General features: G+C 48.0%; 3 protein-coding genes across 4 annotated transcripts in view; 2 read left to right on the forward strand and 1 right to left on the reverse strand.

The window, feature by feature from the left end:
- Positions 1-984: 984 nt before the first annotated feature.
- Positions 985-6,467, forward strand: LOC134036899 (elongation factor 2b-like). Its single transcript, XM_062482067.1, has 14 exons — positions 985-1,104; positions 1,974-2,188; positions 2,350-2,531; positions 2,622-2,833; positions 2,931-3,112; positions 3,220-3,325; positions 3,460-3,712; positions 3,807-4,002; positions 4,414-4,537; positions 4,645-4,887; positions 4,995-5,348; positions 5,474-5,656; positions 5,740-5,872; positions 5,979-6,467. The coding sequence occupies exons 1-14, from the start codon at positions 1,102-1,104 to the stop codon at positions 6,170-6,172; spliced, it is 2,580 nt and encodes an 859-aa protein (XP_062338051.1). The 5' UTR covers positions 985-1,101; the 3' UTR covers positions 6,173-6,467.
- A 403-nt stretch (positions 6,468-6,870) lies between these two features.
- LOC134036900 (BTB/POZ domain-containing protein 2-like) lies at positions 6,871-10,604 on the reverse strand. The gene is made up of 9 exons (XM_062482068.1): positions 9,983-10,604; positions 9,778-9,897; positions 9,482-9,638; positions 9,205-9,310; positions 8,879-9,076; positions 8,572-8,764; positions 8,360-8,447; positions 7,891-8,037; positions 6,871-7,705 (listed from the first exon to the last, which is right to left on the reverse strand). Exons 1-9 carry the CDS (start codon positions 10,534-10,536, stop codon positions 7,544-7,546), a joined length of 1,725 nt encoding a protein of 574 aa, XP_062338052.1. The 5' UTR covers positions 10,537-10,604; the 3' UTR covers positions 6,871-7,543.
- A 908-nt stretch (positions 10,605-11,512) lies between these two features.
- The window catches only part of LOC134036434 (protein unc-13 homolog A-like), a 29,812-nt gene continuing 23,427 nt past the window's right edge, over positions 11,513-17,897 (forward strand). Inside the window, exons 1-5 of one of the 2 annotated variants that reach the window (XM_062481391.1) lie at positions 11,513-11,824; positions 14,891-14,920; positions 15,160-15,259; positions 16,968-17,085; positions 17,762-17,885. In XM_062481391.1, coding sequence (XP_062337375.1) covers positions 11,803-11,824; positions 14,891-14,920; positions 15,160-15,259; positions 16,968-17,085; positions 17,762-17,885 — 394 coding nt within the window. In that variant the 5' untranslated portion in view covers positions 11,513-11,802. Of the gene's footprint in view, positions 11,825-14,842; positions 14,921-15,159; positions 15,260-16,967; positions 17,086-17,761; positions 17,886-17,897 lie in introns of those variants that run through there. The other variant, XM_062481390.1, reaches the window with a different exon arrangement.

Consider the following 17,897-nt stretch of genomic DNA (forward strand, 5'->3'; position numbering starts at 1 on the left):
ACCTACAGGTGGATCACTGACTTCCTCTCCGACAGGAACAGTTGAACATCAGCTCCTTCACCAAGAAAGCACAACAGAGGATGTACTTCCTACAACAGCTGAAGAAGTTCAATCTGCCAAAGACAATGATGGTGCACTTCTACACAGCCATCATTGAGTCTATCTTCACCTCCTCCATCACCATCTTGCGGCCACTGCCAAGAACAAGAGCAGACTGCAGCGTATCATCCGCACTGCTGAGAAGGCGATCGGCTTCAATCTGCAATCTCTTGAGGACCTGCACATCTATAGGTCCCTGAGGCGAGCAAGAAATATTGTGGCCGACTCCTCCCACCCTGGACACAGACTGTTCCAGCCACTCCTCTCCGGCAGGAGGCTGTGGTCCATCAGGACCTAAACCTCACCCCACAAGAACAGTTTCTTTCCGTCTGCAACTGGCCTCTTCAATAAGGCCTAGAACTCTGAACTGTCACCAGCACTCTCATAAAATCCAACTGTCACTTTACTGCACATTGCAACATTTTTGCACCAACCTCATTGAACTCTTATTTTATATTAATTTGTTTACATTGTCTGCTAGAATAGTTTAGATACTGTTGTTAATTTTCTACTTTTTATATTTTCTACGAAAAAAATGCACCTTCCTGCCTTAGTAATATCCTTATTGGTGCAAACTTAATTGGAGAATAAAGCTGTTTCAGATTTAGATTTTGATGAACAGCATTCTGACATGGGGTCCTTTTGAAGAAGAAGAAGAATAAAAAGAAACGTTATAATTATTATACACACACGCATGCAGGAAGTGGTGTGGTTTATTTGTGTGCTGGTCATTCACTAAATTGTGGAGATGTGTGTGCGTGTGTTGAGGGAACAACACTTTGAAGGCCAGTTTGTAAAATGTATAGTGTAACAGTGCCCTCTAGAGGACAATTGTCTGTGCCATGACAAAAGGGGCGTCGCTTTCTGCTGACGCCATGAGAACGTAAGTGAAATAGAATCGGATGTCACAACTCCTTCTTTCCTGCCTATCCGTTGTCGTGGAAGGCAGTGTGTATCCGCGTCGGAGTTCTTCGTCAAACGGATCTATAACCATCAGTCAGAATGGTAAGTCAGAAAAAATACGTATTATTATGCTTAAATAGACTGGAGGCAGTTTTATCTGATGGTTAATTCAATTATTTAACGTTTCATATGTATCTGGTTGAGACTTATTGGTCTTAAATAGCGACCTGGCATTTCCAAAATGGATGCTTCTATACAAAACTGCATGACAATGCCTGGAAAACTGCGTAGCTCAGTTTCTGCCACCATCCTGGGCGTTCGAATTTTAAAAATGTTTTTGAAATTTTGTAAAAATGTTCTGTGTGTAGGTATGTTAGATATTTCTAAACGAAGTAGCCTAAATATAAATAATCCCCTTCATGATAGGCTAATGTATTGTACGTAACGCACCGCAACGGGACCCGCCTAGTGCTGAGCAAACAATCAGGTGTTAAATGTTCAGATGGTATGCTTGTTGCGGTTTTAGCGTTGCCATTGAGTGGTGATTCAAAAAGCGATATGATTGATTGTCAAAACATTACGTATAATTTTATATAAATGGCGGAAATGGCACTTCACCGGCTACACAGATTTGTCCTAGACTGTCAACCGGCTTTACTGTCGTTCTGCAGTGGCTTGTCAGCATAGTTGGAAGAACGCGTTCTCAACTTGATGACGTGTTCCGGCATGTGATAAAAATTCTAGCTAGTTGCACTGGTCTGCTGCCAAGAAGTGACTAATCAGCTTTGAATCGCAATTGGTTCCCTTTAGTCTGTATTTATAAAAATAAAGTATTAAAACAATTGTTTCAAACCAAAACGCAATGCCCCGTGTACATGCCTCAGCTTTCACCATTCGAGCTCTGCCGTTGTTACCAAGGTGATGTAGGCCATTATTAATAACTGATCAACTATGATGCCTTTTCCCCTCAGGTGAACTTCACAGTAGACCAAATCCGTGACATCATGGACAAAAAGTCCAACATCAGGAACATGTCCGTGATCGCTCACGTGGACCATGGGAAGTCCACATTGACTGACTCTCTGGTGTCAAAGGCTGGCATCATCGCTGGTGCTCGTGCCGGGGAGACCCGCTTCACCGACACTCGCAAAGACGAACAGGAGCGTTGCATCACCATCAAATCCACGTATGTAAAAGGTCATGGCTCTCTGGCCATGCAGATTTGCTTTAGTAGTGTACTTGATCAACAGGGACACAAGTCCAGTCTCACTGGTCAAGCAAGGATGTGTGACCTCAACTAAAAGCTTCTCCCTCCTTAATCTTGTCACCTGTACGTGTCGACCGCAGGGCTATCTCCATGTACTACGAGCTGAGCGAAGATGATTTGGCGTTCATCAAGCAAACCAAAGATGGCTCTGGATTCCTCATCAACCTGATTGACTCCCCTGGCCATGTGGATTTCTCCTCCGAAGTCACCGCCGCCCTCAGGGTTACCGACGGAGCCCTAGTGGTGGTCGACTGCGTCTCAGGTAGGCCCGCTCTCCCCTGCCTCGTCAGCCTGTTCTGACTGTCTTGGTCTGGGGTCTTATCCGGTCCTCTCTCCCTCTCTCTCTGCTCAGGGGTGTGTGTGCAGACCGAGACCGTGCTGCGCCAAGCCATCGCCGAGAGGATCAAGCCCGTCCTGATGATGAACAAGATGGACCGCGCCTTGCTGGAGCTGCAGCTGGAGCCCGAGGACCTCTACCAGACCTTCCAGCGCATCGTGGAGAACGTCAACGTCATCATCTGCACCTACGGCGAGGAAGAGGAGGGGCCCATGGGCTGCATCGTGGTGCGTAGGAAGCAGATGCCGACCCACCCGCGCATGTTCACAGAGGGGCTTATCAACGCAACAAAGCCTTAATTGTACGCTTTGCTCTGATCTACAGGTTGACCCAAAGATCGGCACGGTTGGTTTTGGGTCTGGGCTCCATGGCTGGGCCTTCACACTCAAGCAGTTTGCTGAGATGTATGTGGCCAAGTACTCTGCCAAGGGTGGGGACACCAAGCCAACTGCAGAGGAGAAGAGTAAAAAGGTTGAGGACATGATGAAGAAACTTTGGGGAGACCGGTAAATCCACACTCATAAATCTTGCCTTCAGTTCAAGATTTTTTTATTTTGAGTATCAATCCTTTGTTGTGCTGGTATTTAACTAGTGACATGTGACCCCTTTTCAGGTTTTTCGACACGGATGCTAACAAGTTTAGCAAATCACCAACTGGCGCTGATGGCAAGAAGTTTCCTCGCACCTTCACCCAACTTGTCCTCGACCCAATCTTCAAAGTGAGTTCAACTAATAGTGAAATGATTTTATTAATGGAGATGAAAGCCAGTAGCACCTTTCAAAAGTCACCAAGGTGTATTCTCATGTACCCTGTTGGCCTGCGTTCTCTTGTTAATATCTCCTTTCCCTCAAGGTGTTTGATGCCATCATGAAATTCAACAAGGAGGAGACCGCCAAGTTGATTGACAAGCTGGATATCAAGCTTGACGCTGAAGACAAGGACAAGGAGGGCAAGCCCCTGCTGAAGGCCGTGATGAGGAAGTGGCTGCCAGCTGGGGAGGCCCTGCTGCAGATGATCACCATCCACCTGCCTTCCCCTGTCACTGCCCAGAAGTACCGCTGTGACATGCTCTATGAGGGACCTAAGGATGACGAGGTTGCCATGGGTCAGTTAGACTGCACATGTGCATTTCTCTATTTGTTTAATGTAACTGCTGTTTGAGTATAGTTGTGAGAAATGTCTCTCTTTCTTGATCTCAGGTATTAAGAACTGCGATCCCAAGGCTCCTCTGATGATGTACATTTCCAAGATGGTGCCCACCACTGACAAGGGCCGTTTCTACGCTTTCGGACGCGTTTTCTCTGGCGTTGTGTCCACGGGCTTGAAGGTGCGCATCATGGGTCCAAACTTCACTCCTGGCAAGAAGGAAGACCTCTACCTCAAACCCATTCAAAGGTGTTTATTAATAATCATACACATTTCAATGTCTTGTGTCGGAATGGGCAGTTCGTATTTGAATATTCAAACTGGGAGCACTGCTCAAACGTAATACTTGTATGCTTTTTAATTGCCCCAGTTGCAGAGTAAACATGGACTACGGTGTATATACAAAATTACAAAGTACAATGTTTAAATCTGAATTAGTATCCCCTTTCATCAAGGGAAGATGAGCTTGATTACTGAACTGCAGTAACATTTTAATAGATGCTTAGTTATCAGTTGAGACGGTGCTGGATATACTAGGAATATTAGTTTTTACTAGGAATGTAAAAAAATAAACGAACTGAGAATTTAAACTATGACAATGTAATGCCCATCTATTGTCTTTGAGTAATTAAATATGTTTGTAATTGTGTACCCTCACAGAACCATCCTGATGATGGGGCGTTACGTAGAGCCCATCGAGGATGTGCCATGCGGGAACATTGTTGGACTGGTCGGAGTGGACCAGTTCCTCGTCAAAACCGGGACCATTACTACTTTTGAACATGTAAAACATCACTTTTTAAATTAACATTGTCAGTCTTTACTTCCTTGCAATATGTGAAACAAATCATTTCTGTCAAAATTGACCATTGGTTCAACTCTGGTCTTCAGGCCCACAACATGAGGATGATGAAGTTCAGCGTGAGCCCTGTGGTGAGGGTGGCGGTGGAGGTCAAGAACCCTGCCGACCTGCCCAAGCTGGTGGAGGGCCTGAAGCGTCTGGCCAAGTCTGACCCCATGGTGCAGTGCATCACTGAGGAGTCTGGGGAGCATATCATTGCCGGGGCTGGAGAGCTCCACTTAGAGATCTGCCTCAAGGACCTGGAGGAGGACCACGCTGGCATCCCACTGAAGGTGAGGCTCCTGAACACTGGGATGGGAGGAAGGTGGCCGTGGAAGGGTGCAGGAAGACATTTGGGTTTTCTTTTTTTACCTCTGACCTGTCTTTCTCCCGTTTTCAGAAATCTGACCCAGTGGTGTCCTACAGAGAGACTGTTAGCGAAGAGTCTAACCAGGTTTGCCTGTCCAAGTCTCCCAACAAGCACAATCGTCTGTTCATGAAGGCCTGCCCCTTCCCTGATGGCCTTGCGGAGGACATTGAAAAGGGCGACGTCACTCCTCGCCAGGAGTTTAAGGCCCGTGCCCGTTTCCTCACTGACAAGTATCAGTGGGACGTGTCCGAGTCCAGGAAGATCTGGTGCTTCGGCCCAGATGGTACCGGGCCCAACCTGCTGATGGACGTGACCAAGGGAGTGCAGTACCTCAATGAGATCAAGGACAGTGTTGTGGCTGGATTCCAGTGGGCCAGCAAGGAGGTGGGTTTACAGGGTCATGTCATAATGCATGTCATTCCACTAGCCTGAGACCTGATGGGTTCACACACACACACACGACATCACGACAGGCTTCTTAAAGTGTAATGTCCTTTCTCTGCCTGCAGGGTGCGCTGTGTGAGGAGAACATGCGCGCTGTCCGCTTTGACATCCATGATGTGACGCTGCACACAGATGCCATCCACCGCGGTGGTGGCCAGATCATTCCCACCGCCCGCAGAGTCCTGTTGGCCTGCCAGCTCACCGCCCAGCCCCGACTCATGGAGCCAGTCTACCTGGTGGAGATCCAGGTGTGTGTCCCATCTGTGCGTCAGGAAACTCCACGCTGTAGAGTTCCTGTTACTGAGCCGTTTGCTGTGTTCTGTCTGACCAGTGTCCAGAAAATGCTGTGGGAGGAATCTACGGCGTGCTGAACAGGAGAAGAGGTCACGTGTTTGAGGAGTCCAATATGATGGGCACACCCATCTTCACAGTCAAGGCCTACTTGCCAGTCAATGAGTCTTTCGGTGAGTGTCCTGCCTGTCTGATACCATGTTGTGTGAAGGCCTCCTTTCTCAGTGTGATGGGTTTGACGAGTGCGCCTCAATCTCCAACCCTCCCTCCCTTCTCCAGGTTTCACAGCCGATTTGCGCAGCAACACCGGTGGCAAGGCCTTCCCCCAGTGTGTGTTTGACCACTGGCAGATCCTGGCGGGAGACCCCAGCGAGCCCAGCTCAAAGCCCTTCCAGGTTGTCGTAGACACCAGAAAACGCAAAGGACTGAAGGAGGGTATCCCCGCTCTGGACAACTTCATCGACAAGTTATAAACCAAAAGTCCCAGAGGCATCAAGCCACATCACACCCTAGGCACTGCTCTGAAATGATTGGATAGATTTTTGCAATGGAACTATGATATTGGACTATTACATAAACCTGGAATCATTTCAGATGTATACCAAGTGCCTAGGGTTGACGCTAGGCTGTCAAGTTTGGAGTCACACATGCTTGTATTTTTTCCTCTCCACTGAAGCTGTACAGTACACGGAGCACAGTAGTGCTTGCCTAACCGAAACACGGTGAAGGAGACCATGGGGGTATCACTCAATAAAGATTCCAAAATTAGAGCTTGTGGTGGACATTCTTTGACCTTTTTTACATTTAATTTACATTTTCTATTGTAAATTTGAAGGGGGTACCGCTACACCAACTTCTGAACATACTGTTGGAGTCTTTTACATTAAAATGCATGGTTTCAATGAAATTTGGGGAATGTTGCATTTAGATACAATGCAAGACCCAGAGCTGCGTTGCTCACTGCATCACCAGAAGAAAAGCTGCATTTGTTGTATGTTGGCTCTAATGTGAAACATGTCAGGCAGTAACGGCAGCTGTCATGTACAGTTAACAATGACAAGTTTGTCAAATGCATTTGTAATGCACACAAAGGGCAGGTCTCTGTTCTTAATTTTCAATGTTAATTAATGCTGTGCGTGACAAAATGCCAAAAGATAATGTTAACATACCATTTTGCATTTATTAATTTAATTCAAACTACACATGGTAATAAATGTCAGTAATTTACCCATCCTAAGAATGTTGTATTGTGAGGGGAAAAGGCTTTTCCTAATACTACATTTGAAGTAAAGGTCAATGGTTCAAACTATGATAATTAGTGAATCCTAAATGTTAATCTGAACATAACTGGGTCAGTCAAGGGTGGTAGTGACCAGACAAAATGCAATCTAATAAAAATCGGCACTGGTTTACAGATCAAAGGACTGAAAGATCAAATGTACACACGTAAGCAGCAGTCTCCAGGACTGCACACCTCTCATGCTGTTAAAAGCTGGAAAGCAGAATTATCAACTGGTGTCAAATACATGTCCACGTATACTTTCACAAACAGTGATAAGCTTCCCCCATTCCTTTTACACCTTGATCGGTCACATACATTCTCTTCATCAGATTTGTGTGAATCCCCTCCCTCTTACAGTTGGTGGGACACAGAAGTATGTTGAGAAAGTCTCCCAAATGACACTAGGACGTGCACAACTCCAAAGCTTGGTTTTCGAATGAGGTCGACACTAGACGAACACCAGTGTACTAAATAGAGAACAGCAGTGTGTGGTGTTTGAGAGCAGAACAGTCAGGCTGCAGCAGTCCTGTCGGCTGTCTCTGAGGTGCTTGGGTCAGGTGACTTATGAGTAGAAGATGACCTCTGGGATCTGTCCGTCCTCCACCGAGGTGCCGTTGTTGTTCCCCGCCGCGTAGCAGAACGTGAAGCAGGTCTTGGTGCCGGTGGCGGACGACTCGTGGGTCACCTTCCTCATGCCCTTCGTCCCGTAGTGAGAGTCTGGACCCTGAGATGGAGGGCGGTCGATGGAGAGAGAGAAGGAGGAAGGGAGTAAAAGGATTTTTATAGTTAACCAGTATTACACACATGGTATTTCTACCCTTAGTATGAATCTTGAAAAATATCTAATCATGAGACCAGCAACTTGCGTGTGAAGGCAATGTGTCCTAGCGTCAGGGTGGTTCCATGTACCTTGAGCGTAGCGCAGGCAGTGTAGTTGACGTTAGGTAGGATTTCCACCGGCTCCTTGAACATGACTCTGAAGGTGTTGGCGGAGCCGTCACAGCTGAAGCCTGTGTCGTTCTGCCCCAGGACCGTGTTGCTGTCTGTGTGGATGATCTGCCAGAGAGAGGGGGGGGGGGGACATGTCTTCATCAACACAGACACATCTCATCCGTCTGTGGGTCCAGTGTATTCCACACGGGTAAGGACAGTGGTTCCCAACCCTGGTCCTCAAGGGCAGCCTGTCCTGCATGTTTTAGATGGTTCCCTGCTCCGACACAACTGATTCAAATGAAAGGGTCATTATCCAGCTCTGCAGAAGCCTGCTTATGAAGATTCATTTGAATCAGGTATGTCGGAGCAGGGGAACATCTAAAACATGCAGGACAGGGTGCCCTGAGGACCAGAGTTGGGAACCACACAGGTTAGGGGACCATACCTGGATGTTGACTTGGTAGTCTGTGGGTCCATGTATGGATCCATACAACCCAAACCCAACCACAAATATCCTTCTGTTCACTGAGAACCTGGGAAAGAGGAGGAGGTGGATAGGAGAAGAAGAGAGGGTAAGTGAAGATGACATGCTAAATGAAAACAGAGCACCTTACATGTGTGTGTGTGTGTGTGTGTGTAACGTGTGTGTGTTGTCACCTGATGCGGTCGCTGGTCCCGCTGTACCCCCAGCGGCTCTCCACCTGGCCAAAGCGAGTGATGCTGCACTCTTTCCCGCGGAGGCAGCAGCGCGGCCGGTCGATGAACTCCACGCGGGGCTTGGGGTTCACCGTGAAGTGGAGGAACAGACTCACCACCTCTCGGTCTGTCAAGATGCTCGACTGCGCTGGGCCTGAGGTAGGACGAAGAGCGATTAGTGTGTGTATGAGAGAGACAGCGTGTGGTTCTGTTTGCCTATGTTCTACTCTCTATAACTGTGTGTGTGAGTGTGTGTGTGTGTGTATACCTGCAGCAAACTCCTCAATAGTCATGAGAGGGAAGCGAATGAGAGCCAGGGCCTTGCCCAGGACTCTGCGCTTGTTCTCTGGAGTCGGCTGCAGCTGCTGCCTGTGGGCCTCTGCCTCTGCCCAGCGTACTGCGGCCCCAAACAGACGCACCTCCCTCACTCCCAGAGTGTCTCTCTCCAGCACTGCCACCAGCGTATCTGAAGGAGGGAGAGTAGGAAAGAGGGAGGTGGGTGGAGGGAACGGACAGAGGGAAGAGAGTTAGTGGTGGTGGGAGACAAGGCTGTGTGTGACATTGAACTACAGCACCCAGAGTGCCCCACGGTACCCAGGTCGATGTCAGTGAAGCCCTCGGCCGCAAGGGCATCTCCTGTGTTCTTGTCTATGTTCTCCAGGCACAAGCTAGCAAGCTGAGGTTCATCGAAAAGTCGAGCCTGAAACACACACAAACACGCCACATACAAATGCAGGCCTGTCAGATCATTGGAGAAGCACATTCCCTAATTCTATAGGAATTTCGTTTAGACTACAAACCCCAATGCTCCTTGTAAATGTGTGGCGATGACAACAGGGAGCTGTTGAAGAGGACGGTAATGTTAACTGACCTGTGTAAGCAGCATGAAAGCATTGTCTGCTCGCAGGTTCTTTTTAAGGAACTCCACACAGTGAGCCTCCAAGGCTGGCACTGCATACTTCTTAGCTGTGTACAGAGTGGTCATCACTGTCTCAGGCCCTATCTGGACCTCATCGGAATACAGGAACCTAGGGAGTACGGTGGTGCTTAGTGTACCGTGTTTATGGCGTCGTCTCATGTTACATTCATTTAGCAGAGGCTGTTGCCAGGCATAGTGCAGTACAATTGTTGACACTAACATTATACTACGTCTGTGATTTATCTTACTTAAGCAACGCCAGGAAAGCTGCAGGTTCGACGTCAGGAAGCTCTATTTCCGTTGAGGTGGTTGCCATACCTCCATTAAACATTGCATCGAAGACTGCACTGCCCACAGCGAGAACGAACCTACCAAAACAAAAGACACGTTGGTAACAGCTAGGTTGCATTATACAGATAAAGCATTATCTAGTGCTACATAAAAAACACTTACCTGTGTGCGGGTATTCGCTGCACCCCCATCCCCTTCCCCACCAGAAAATGAACGTCACTAAGCACCTCGTTATTGAAGAGGAAAGCAAATCTCTCCTTCACTGTGCTTTTTGTAGCTTGCCAATTGTAGACTGGCTCGCGATAGACTAAAACCGCCGCTGCTGCTGCTGGGGCTGCTGAAAGTGACGAGTGTGTAGTCGGTATGGCCGCGGGAGAAGCATTCGATGCAGCAGTAGCGATCATGTTCGTCGCGGAGGTGGCTGCCCCCCCAGCGCCTATCCCGGGTGCCGCGACGCCATGAGCTAATGCTTGCTGAACAGAGTTCTGCGTATTCGGCTGATTTCCTGCTGCAACTCCGTTGCTTTCAGCCCCACCAGGCCCCGACTGCGGGTTGGAACGTCTTGCGGTGCCCTGAGCCCCTCCAACCGGACCGGCGGGACCACTATTGGAGGTAGGCATGGAAAACGCGCTGTTGCTGGGCTGACTATTCCCCAAAGGTCCTAATCCGGAGAAATTTAGGCAAGGAGGCCTGCCACTGTTGTCCCCAGCAGCCATCTTGATTTTGACAGCTTGGACGGAACCGTGACGTAGTCATAAACAAAACAGGGATTGGATAACTACATCCTCTTCATTTAACAATGTACTAGGCAGCCTGTCTGTATGGCCTTTCTAAGGAAGAAATATTAACATTGTAACAATTTTTACATAATGTTGTATGGTATGTCATTCTGTTGTATTTGACTAGTTAAAACACATTTCTGACCAAAGCCAAAATAAATTGAGAATTTTCTGTGTAATTTTGCGTCTGCCCACAGCATGTGCACCATCAAACAAGGAGGAGGGGGGGGGGGGGGTTCAATTAGATAACTATTTAGTTTGTCTATAAACCAGTTTTTTGGTAACACAATTCACATTCCATCAGGCTTCGTTACAGCACCAGTGAGAGGTGTGTGTACGACTTCGAAGTCCTTTTTACATGGCGCTGGACCGCAGCTCACAGCGTCTTGGTCAGAAATGGGCAGCTCATAGCTACAGCATATGCAAACCAGGCTAGTCATACAGCTAATCCTTCAAATGACCCATATATGTTTAGTGCCCATCTGCCGTAAATGTAGGCCCCCATGAGTGTTGATCTTGTTGTCTCATGCCCTCGGTGTAGAATGAAACAGTCTCCATAGCTGGTAGGCAATATCTGAATCCCATATCATCCTCAATTGGACTGAAAGTCTCTAAGAAAAACACTTCAGCGTGTTGTGACTTTTCATTCACACCTGCAATCAAGCTCTCTAAGATGAACTAGGTTACATCATGGATATTTGAGATGGGTGTAGTATATTAGCAGAGCTGTAGCTTCATGTCTGAAGTCACAGCACCACACAAAAATTGTGTTTATTATTCAAAGTGAGTCCAGTATGGACGAAGTAGCTTACAGGGCCACCCGTCCCGTGATCATCATTCAGAGAGATCTCTCTTGGGGCCCCGCGCCTGCTTCTTACCAACCGTGACGTCACTTGGCGCGGAGCTGTCCTCGCGGCAGTCGTGCTGAAACAAGATGGCTGTGCGCGTGAGTGGAGTGGAGGGAGACTGAGGCGATGCAGAGAACGAAAGGGAGAGTTCGTGGAATCTTGTACAGATACATACCGATCTCAAGACAGAGGCCGGCTTATTTGTAGAATGGTGTCGAATCGCTTGCGTTAGCATTAGAGTGATCTCTATAATCTTCACGGGGAAGTAAGGCTAGGCAACATAAGGAGCCAACAAAATCACGGAGGATCCAGGCTCCCGGTAGAGGACAGCCGGGGACGCTCACAACTGTCAGAGATGTCCCTGCTATGTGTTGGAGGTAAGAGAAAGAGGAATTAAATAGAAAGTATTGGATTAGTCCTCTTTTGTATGTGAATGGATTACCGAACTCGTCCTATTTGTCAAAATAGACTAGCCTAAGTCCAATCAAACATCGTTTTTGAAGGACCTGTTTGGAGTTTTTGTTTAATGAACATCAGCCAACCAAGACGACCGACAAAATAGATGATAGTCTTCTTGTGACTGGCAGTGCGTTTTGGTGACAAATCATCAGCATAATGACCACAAATTCAATCGAGAACAGGTTGTCGACAAGATCTTTCTTTAAAAACGGTAGCCTACCCTTAATTGTGTATGAAAGGAGCAGACTATTCTAAAAAGACAGGGATGTAATGTAAAGCGCCTTGAATTGCACCATCCATATTCACAATGGCTACATGTATATGTGAACCCGCAAAGCCTATCTAGTTGTGACATAAATGCGGGTCATTTAAATCAAATGAAAATGTAACTTTATTAGTATTCCCATTTTACAAGCAATTTATTCAATTGTGATTACCAACTGTAGACTATTACTCCATGTGGGTATCCCCGTTTCAGTTGTGCTCGTGCTGCTACTGAGTGTCATGCTAGTTCGTGCGTGGGTAGTCACTGTCGAGAAGAGAGGATGCCCCTGCTGCTGTTGCTGCTGCACAGCTACCGCTTACAATACACGATTCCCCCGCCGCGGTCGTGAGGGAATACTACGGGGGTGTGCACGATGCGCGTCTGTGTCTATGGACATAAATTCCATTTTCCCTACGAGAATAGGCGTCACCTCATCACGCCCCGTTTCCGAGAAAGCCCCCGATGCTATGATTGTTTTTCAGAACCTGATGTATAGCACTCACTGTATTGGCTTGTAAACTAATTAACCAGAGAAGTCCACAAACTCCATCCCCGCTCTTGCATATCCGGCAGGATGTCATTGGGACGTGCGGGAGTTGGTCATTCATAAACAGGCGAGCTCACTGTAGATGTCAATGAATGCTGTCATAGGTTACTTAGAGTGTAGCTTGTCTTACATCATTTTGTCTACCTTGACTGTCACTGTCAGCCAGATCGCACAGAGATTCTCAGACTTCCATATTCTCTCCTCTCTCTCTCTCTCTCTCTCTCTCTCTCTCTCTCTCTCTCTCTCTCTCTCTCTCTCTCTCTCTCTCTCTCTCTCTCTCTCTCTCTCTCTCTCTATCCCCCCTCTCCCCCTCCCTCTATCACAGCCACACACGTTCATACATGAATACAGTCAGACAGAATCTTTGTACCATCACACCTTTATGTGTCCTTGGCTGCCTGGTTCTAATCCACAGGTTTCCCTTTCTGACAGGTCCATCTGACAGGTTCTAATGGCATGAGCAGTACTCTCATTCGTTGATTAATCTGTTTGTTGTTCTTTGAGTTAATGGCATAGAAGACCATTGACTGTGTGTGTGCACATGTGTGCACATGTGTGTGTGTGAGAATGAAAGACAAAAAGAGAATGACATTTTTTAGTAATTTACCAGACACTTTTATCCAAAGGAAGGTTAAGGCTCTGTTTTTGTGGATGGAGGTGCTCACTGAATTACTCCATCTGCAAGATGTATGACTCACTGTTGTTATAAGGCATTAGCTTCCTGCCTTCTGGAATCCAATTCCCTTTTCATTGATCCTCCTCATGTACTGAAATATGACTGAGGTTGTTTTTAGTCCTGGTTGTAAAACACAATCAGCCTCATTCTGTTTTCATCCTCCTGAACAGTTGGTGAGGGATGAAAAAACCAACCTTCCACCATCCTGTAAATGATTACATTTTCAGCATGCACATGTGTACCACATAGCAGTGTTTAGAAAAGAGAACCAGATCTGTCGAAGAGGTTTAGACATTCGCTCCTGTAGGAAAATGTTGAGGTCAGCAGTAGTTTGTGAATTACTGAACATTTCAGTTGAACAAAATCCAGACAAGATAGAATACCTTATGTCCCTTTCTGGTATGATAACGACTCTGTTTCATACCAAACCTGCAGATGTGTGTGTCTCTCGCTGACTCAGGGTAATTTTGCGTTCACAGATTCTCTTTTTGCTGTCGCTATGGAGATTGGGGCCATGCAGGCAGGCCCATGGAGATTATTATGGGATGTGTGGGAGTGGGGGGGGTGTTGAATAGGAAAGCTCACAGTGTGCAGTATTTTTTTATAAGCAATGTATGGAGCATGTTGTTTAACAGGAGTGTTAGGTGTATTCTTAGGCTAAAATATATGTTGTACTTGTGTGTGTAGATGGGAAGAGAGACAGATTGAGAGGATAGAGAGAGGAGCGAGAGAGAGAGGAGAGAGAAAGAAAGAGGAGAGCATTAAAAATGGATGTTTTACGTCAGAGCTGGTTAAAAGGGATGCAGAGAGTGAGAGAGAGAGAGAGAGAGAGAGAGAGAGTGCTCTAACACAGACACAGATACACACTGTTCCTTTTGACCAGAGGTACCGCAGAAACATGTCTCAAAAATTGATTTTTTTAAACCAGCATTTCAGTCTAGATTCTAGATTCTACTTCCTTTCATTCTACCTCAGCTGGACTGCAGATTCAACATTTGTGTTTCTATGTATGTATCTATAACACATGGCCTATGCATTGTAGCTCATCATCACACCAGTACCCTATCCTCCTAATGCAAGACGTGTGAATCACTGTAGGCCTCTGGCACTTGTGCCATAGGCCCTGCCAAGATGTCTGTACCTTATGGCACAGGAAGTGGAACTGCTGGGTTGCTGGTTTAATTTGTACATGCAGCGAGCCTGGGTTATAGTCTTCAGTGTAGATCTTCAAGGAGCAATAACGCGTGTCTCCGTCAATAGTGTACAAAAGAACTAGGGAGATACAGTAGCCTACTTCTGAAGCTTGTCATGGGCACATGCATGCACGTCCTCCTGCTCTCTCAGTGAGTGGGACTAGAGCACTGAAGAGAAGGCGGTGGGACATTGTGGAGAGAAAATACACCCAGCATGCAGTGTGTGTGGGTGTGTGTGTGTGGTGTACTCCTGACAGATGGTGCCTCCCCTGTTTGACTCTATCCCTCTCTCTGTCTCAACAGTAAAGAAAGCCAAGCTGGATGGACCTCAAGGTAAGGGCCTGGATTCTAGAATGAGAAAAGAGCTATTTTCGGACAGGGACAAGGACATAGTGTAGCGCAGAATCACCAATTATCAGTCACCCTTCATCCCTTTCCTTCTTTGTCACCTAGCCCATATAAGTTGGAGGATAAAACGTCTTAAAACTCTTGCGTAGACATAACTCCCTAAAAGCCAAGTTGTCCTTTCCTTGATCTTAATTGCGGTATCTTTTCCTTTCTGGCCCTGACAGAGAAGTTCAACACCTATGTATCTCTGAAGGTGCAGAATGTGAAGAGCACTACCATCGCTGTCAGGGGCAACCTGCCTAGCTGGGAGCAGGACTTCATGTTGTGAGTCATCTCTCCTCTACCTCTTTGACTTGACCTCTCACACTAAGCCCCTGTCTGTCTCTGTCTTTGTCTTTGTCTTTGTCTCTCTCTCTCTTCTCTCTCTCTCTCTCTCTCTCTCTCTCTCTCTCTCTCTCTCTCTCTCTCTCTCTCTCTCTCTCTCTCTCTTCTCTCTCTCTCTCTCTCTCTCTCTCTCTCTTATATTGTTCCCTCTCAAGTACATGTTCACTTTACCCCTCCCTCACATATTCACCTCTCAACCGTATCTTCCTCTTTGTTTAATCTCCCGCTCACTTTATCGCAGCCTCCTCTGCCTGTAGGTACTCCCTCCGTCCCTCCTCCCTCCCTTCCTCTTTTCTCCCTCGGTACCGCTATCACTCTCCCTCTTCACTCTGCCTTCTCTTCCTTCCTCCCTCCACCCTCTCCCTGGTTCTTCCCCTGCCCTCGTGTCTGCCTCGCTTCCTCTAGTTCTCATCCTTCTCCCCTCTTACGCAGTCGATAGTTTCATGGTGTTTTACATCAGGTTCATATCTCTGTCACGGGGGCCACGTGACCGGGAGTCAGAAGAGAGCTTGAGGCCTGGTGTATGGTGATCGGAGGGATGCTGTACAGCGCTCTAGCGTGTGTGAGTGTGTGTGTGTGAGGGTGTGTGTGTGTGTGTGAGCTCTTGTGTTCCCTGCTCACAGTGTCCTGTGGGCTGGTGGGATGTACAGAGGCGTCGAGTGTTGTAACAGTGTTGCACCAGAGAAGCTGTTATGTAATGGATGCTGCAGAGGTTCACAACCCCTCCTTCAAAACTGATTTTAAATGGCTCCAATCCCTCCGTCCCGGCAACCAATCAAAATAGCACTTTCCGTAAAAAGAGTCACCGCAAGAAGAATCAAGGAATCCGCCTTGCCTCTTTTTTTAATTAAAGTTCTGACTTACTCCCTCCAGGCATTTTATACAATCTCTCCCTCCCTCCCTCCTCTCCCTCTCTTCTCCTAATCACACTCCTCTCCCTCCCTCTCTTTATTTCTTGCTCTTGTACACACTGATGTACTCACAAATACTCTCTCCCTGATTACTTCAACAACTCTCTCTCTCTTTCTCACTCTAAGAATTCCCTGCTGTGTTGTAAATGCTGTGTGTTTGAGATTCTTACAGGCTCTTTCCCACGGAGACATGTTTCCTATTTGTAAGCATCAGTTATATGTAATTACTGAGCACACAACACTGAATGTATGTGTGTGTGTGTCTGTGTGTGTCTGTGTGATATCAGCAGAATCTTACAGTTACATGTTACGCCCAGAGCTCGAGTCAGCCCCTTCCTTCTCCCTTCCCTTCCCCTCCCTTCCCTTCCCTTCCCTCCCTCCCTCCCTCCCTCCCTCCCTCCCTCCCTCCCTCCCTCCCTCCCTCCCTCCCTCCCTCCCTCCCTCCCTCCCTCCCTCCCTCCCTCCCTCCCTCTCTCTCTCTCTCTCTCTCTCTCTCTCTCTCTCTCTCTCTCTCCCTCTCCCTCCCTCCCTCCCTCCCTCCCCTCTGTCTGAGCCTGCCATTCAGACACACTCATCTGGAAACCTTTGTTCCCTCTTCCTTTCTCCTGCTGTCTCCCCTTCTGTGTCCTCTCTCCCCTCCGCCACTCTCTCCCTCTCTTCCTATACCTCTCTCTTTCTCTATTCCTCTATCTCTCTCTCTTTCTCACCCCCCCCCCCATCTCTCTCTCTCTCTGTAGTGAGATTAACAGGCTGGACCTGGGTCTCACGGTTGAGGTGTGGAATAAAGGCTTGATATGGGACACTATGGTGGGCACGGTGTGGATCCCCCTGCACAGCATCCGCCAATCAAACGAGGTATGGTCCCTAGACTGTGATATCCTCTACAGGAGGGCCCAGGGGACTGGCTCATGTGTGTGTTTCTGTCTGCAGGAGGGCCCAGGGGACTGGCTCATGTGTGTGTTTCTGTCTGCAGGAGGGCCCAGGGGACTGGCTCATGTGTGTGTTTCTGTCTGCAGGAGGGCCCAAGGGACTGGCTCATGTGTGTGTTTCTGTCTGCAGGAGGGCCCAGGGGACTGGCTCATGTGTGTGTTTCTGTCTGCAGGAGGGCCCAGGGGACTGGCTCATGTGTGTGTTTCTGTCTGCAGGAGGGCCCAGGGGACTGGCTCATGTGTGTGTTTCTGTCTGCAGGAGGGCCCAAGGGACTGGCTCATGTGTGTGTTTCTGTCTGCAGGAGGGCCCAGGGGACTGGCTCATGTGTGTGTTTCTGTCTGCAGGAGGGCCCAGGGGACTGGCTCATGTGTGTGTTTCTGTCTGCAGGAGGGCCCAAGGGACTGGCTCATGTGTGTGTTTCTGTCTGCAGGAGGGCCCAAGGGACTGGCTCATGTGTGTGTTTCTGTCTGCAGGAGGGCCCAAGGGACTGGCTCATGTGTGTGTTGTGTTTCTGTCTGCAGGAGGGCCCGGCTCATGTGTGTGTTGTGTTTCTGTCTGCAGGAGGGCCCGGCTCATGTGTGTGTTGTGTTTCTGTCTGCAGGAGGGCCCAGGGGAGTGGCTGACCCTGGACTCCCAGGTCATCATGGCAGATAATGAGATCTGTGGGACCAAAGAGCCCACTTTACACTTGGTGCTTCTGGACACCCGCTTTGAACTGCCACTTGGTAAGTGACTGA

Source organism: Osmerus eperlanus, chromosome 16 (genome assembly GCF_963692335.1).
Source record: "Osmerus eperlanus chromosome 16, fOsmEpe2.1, whole genome shotgun sequence".
In the NCBI taxonomy this organism is placed as follows: domain Eukaryota; kingdom Metazoa; phylum Chordata; class Actinopteri; order Osmeriformes; family Osmeridae; genus Osmerus; species Osmerus eperlanus.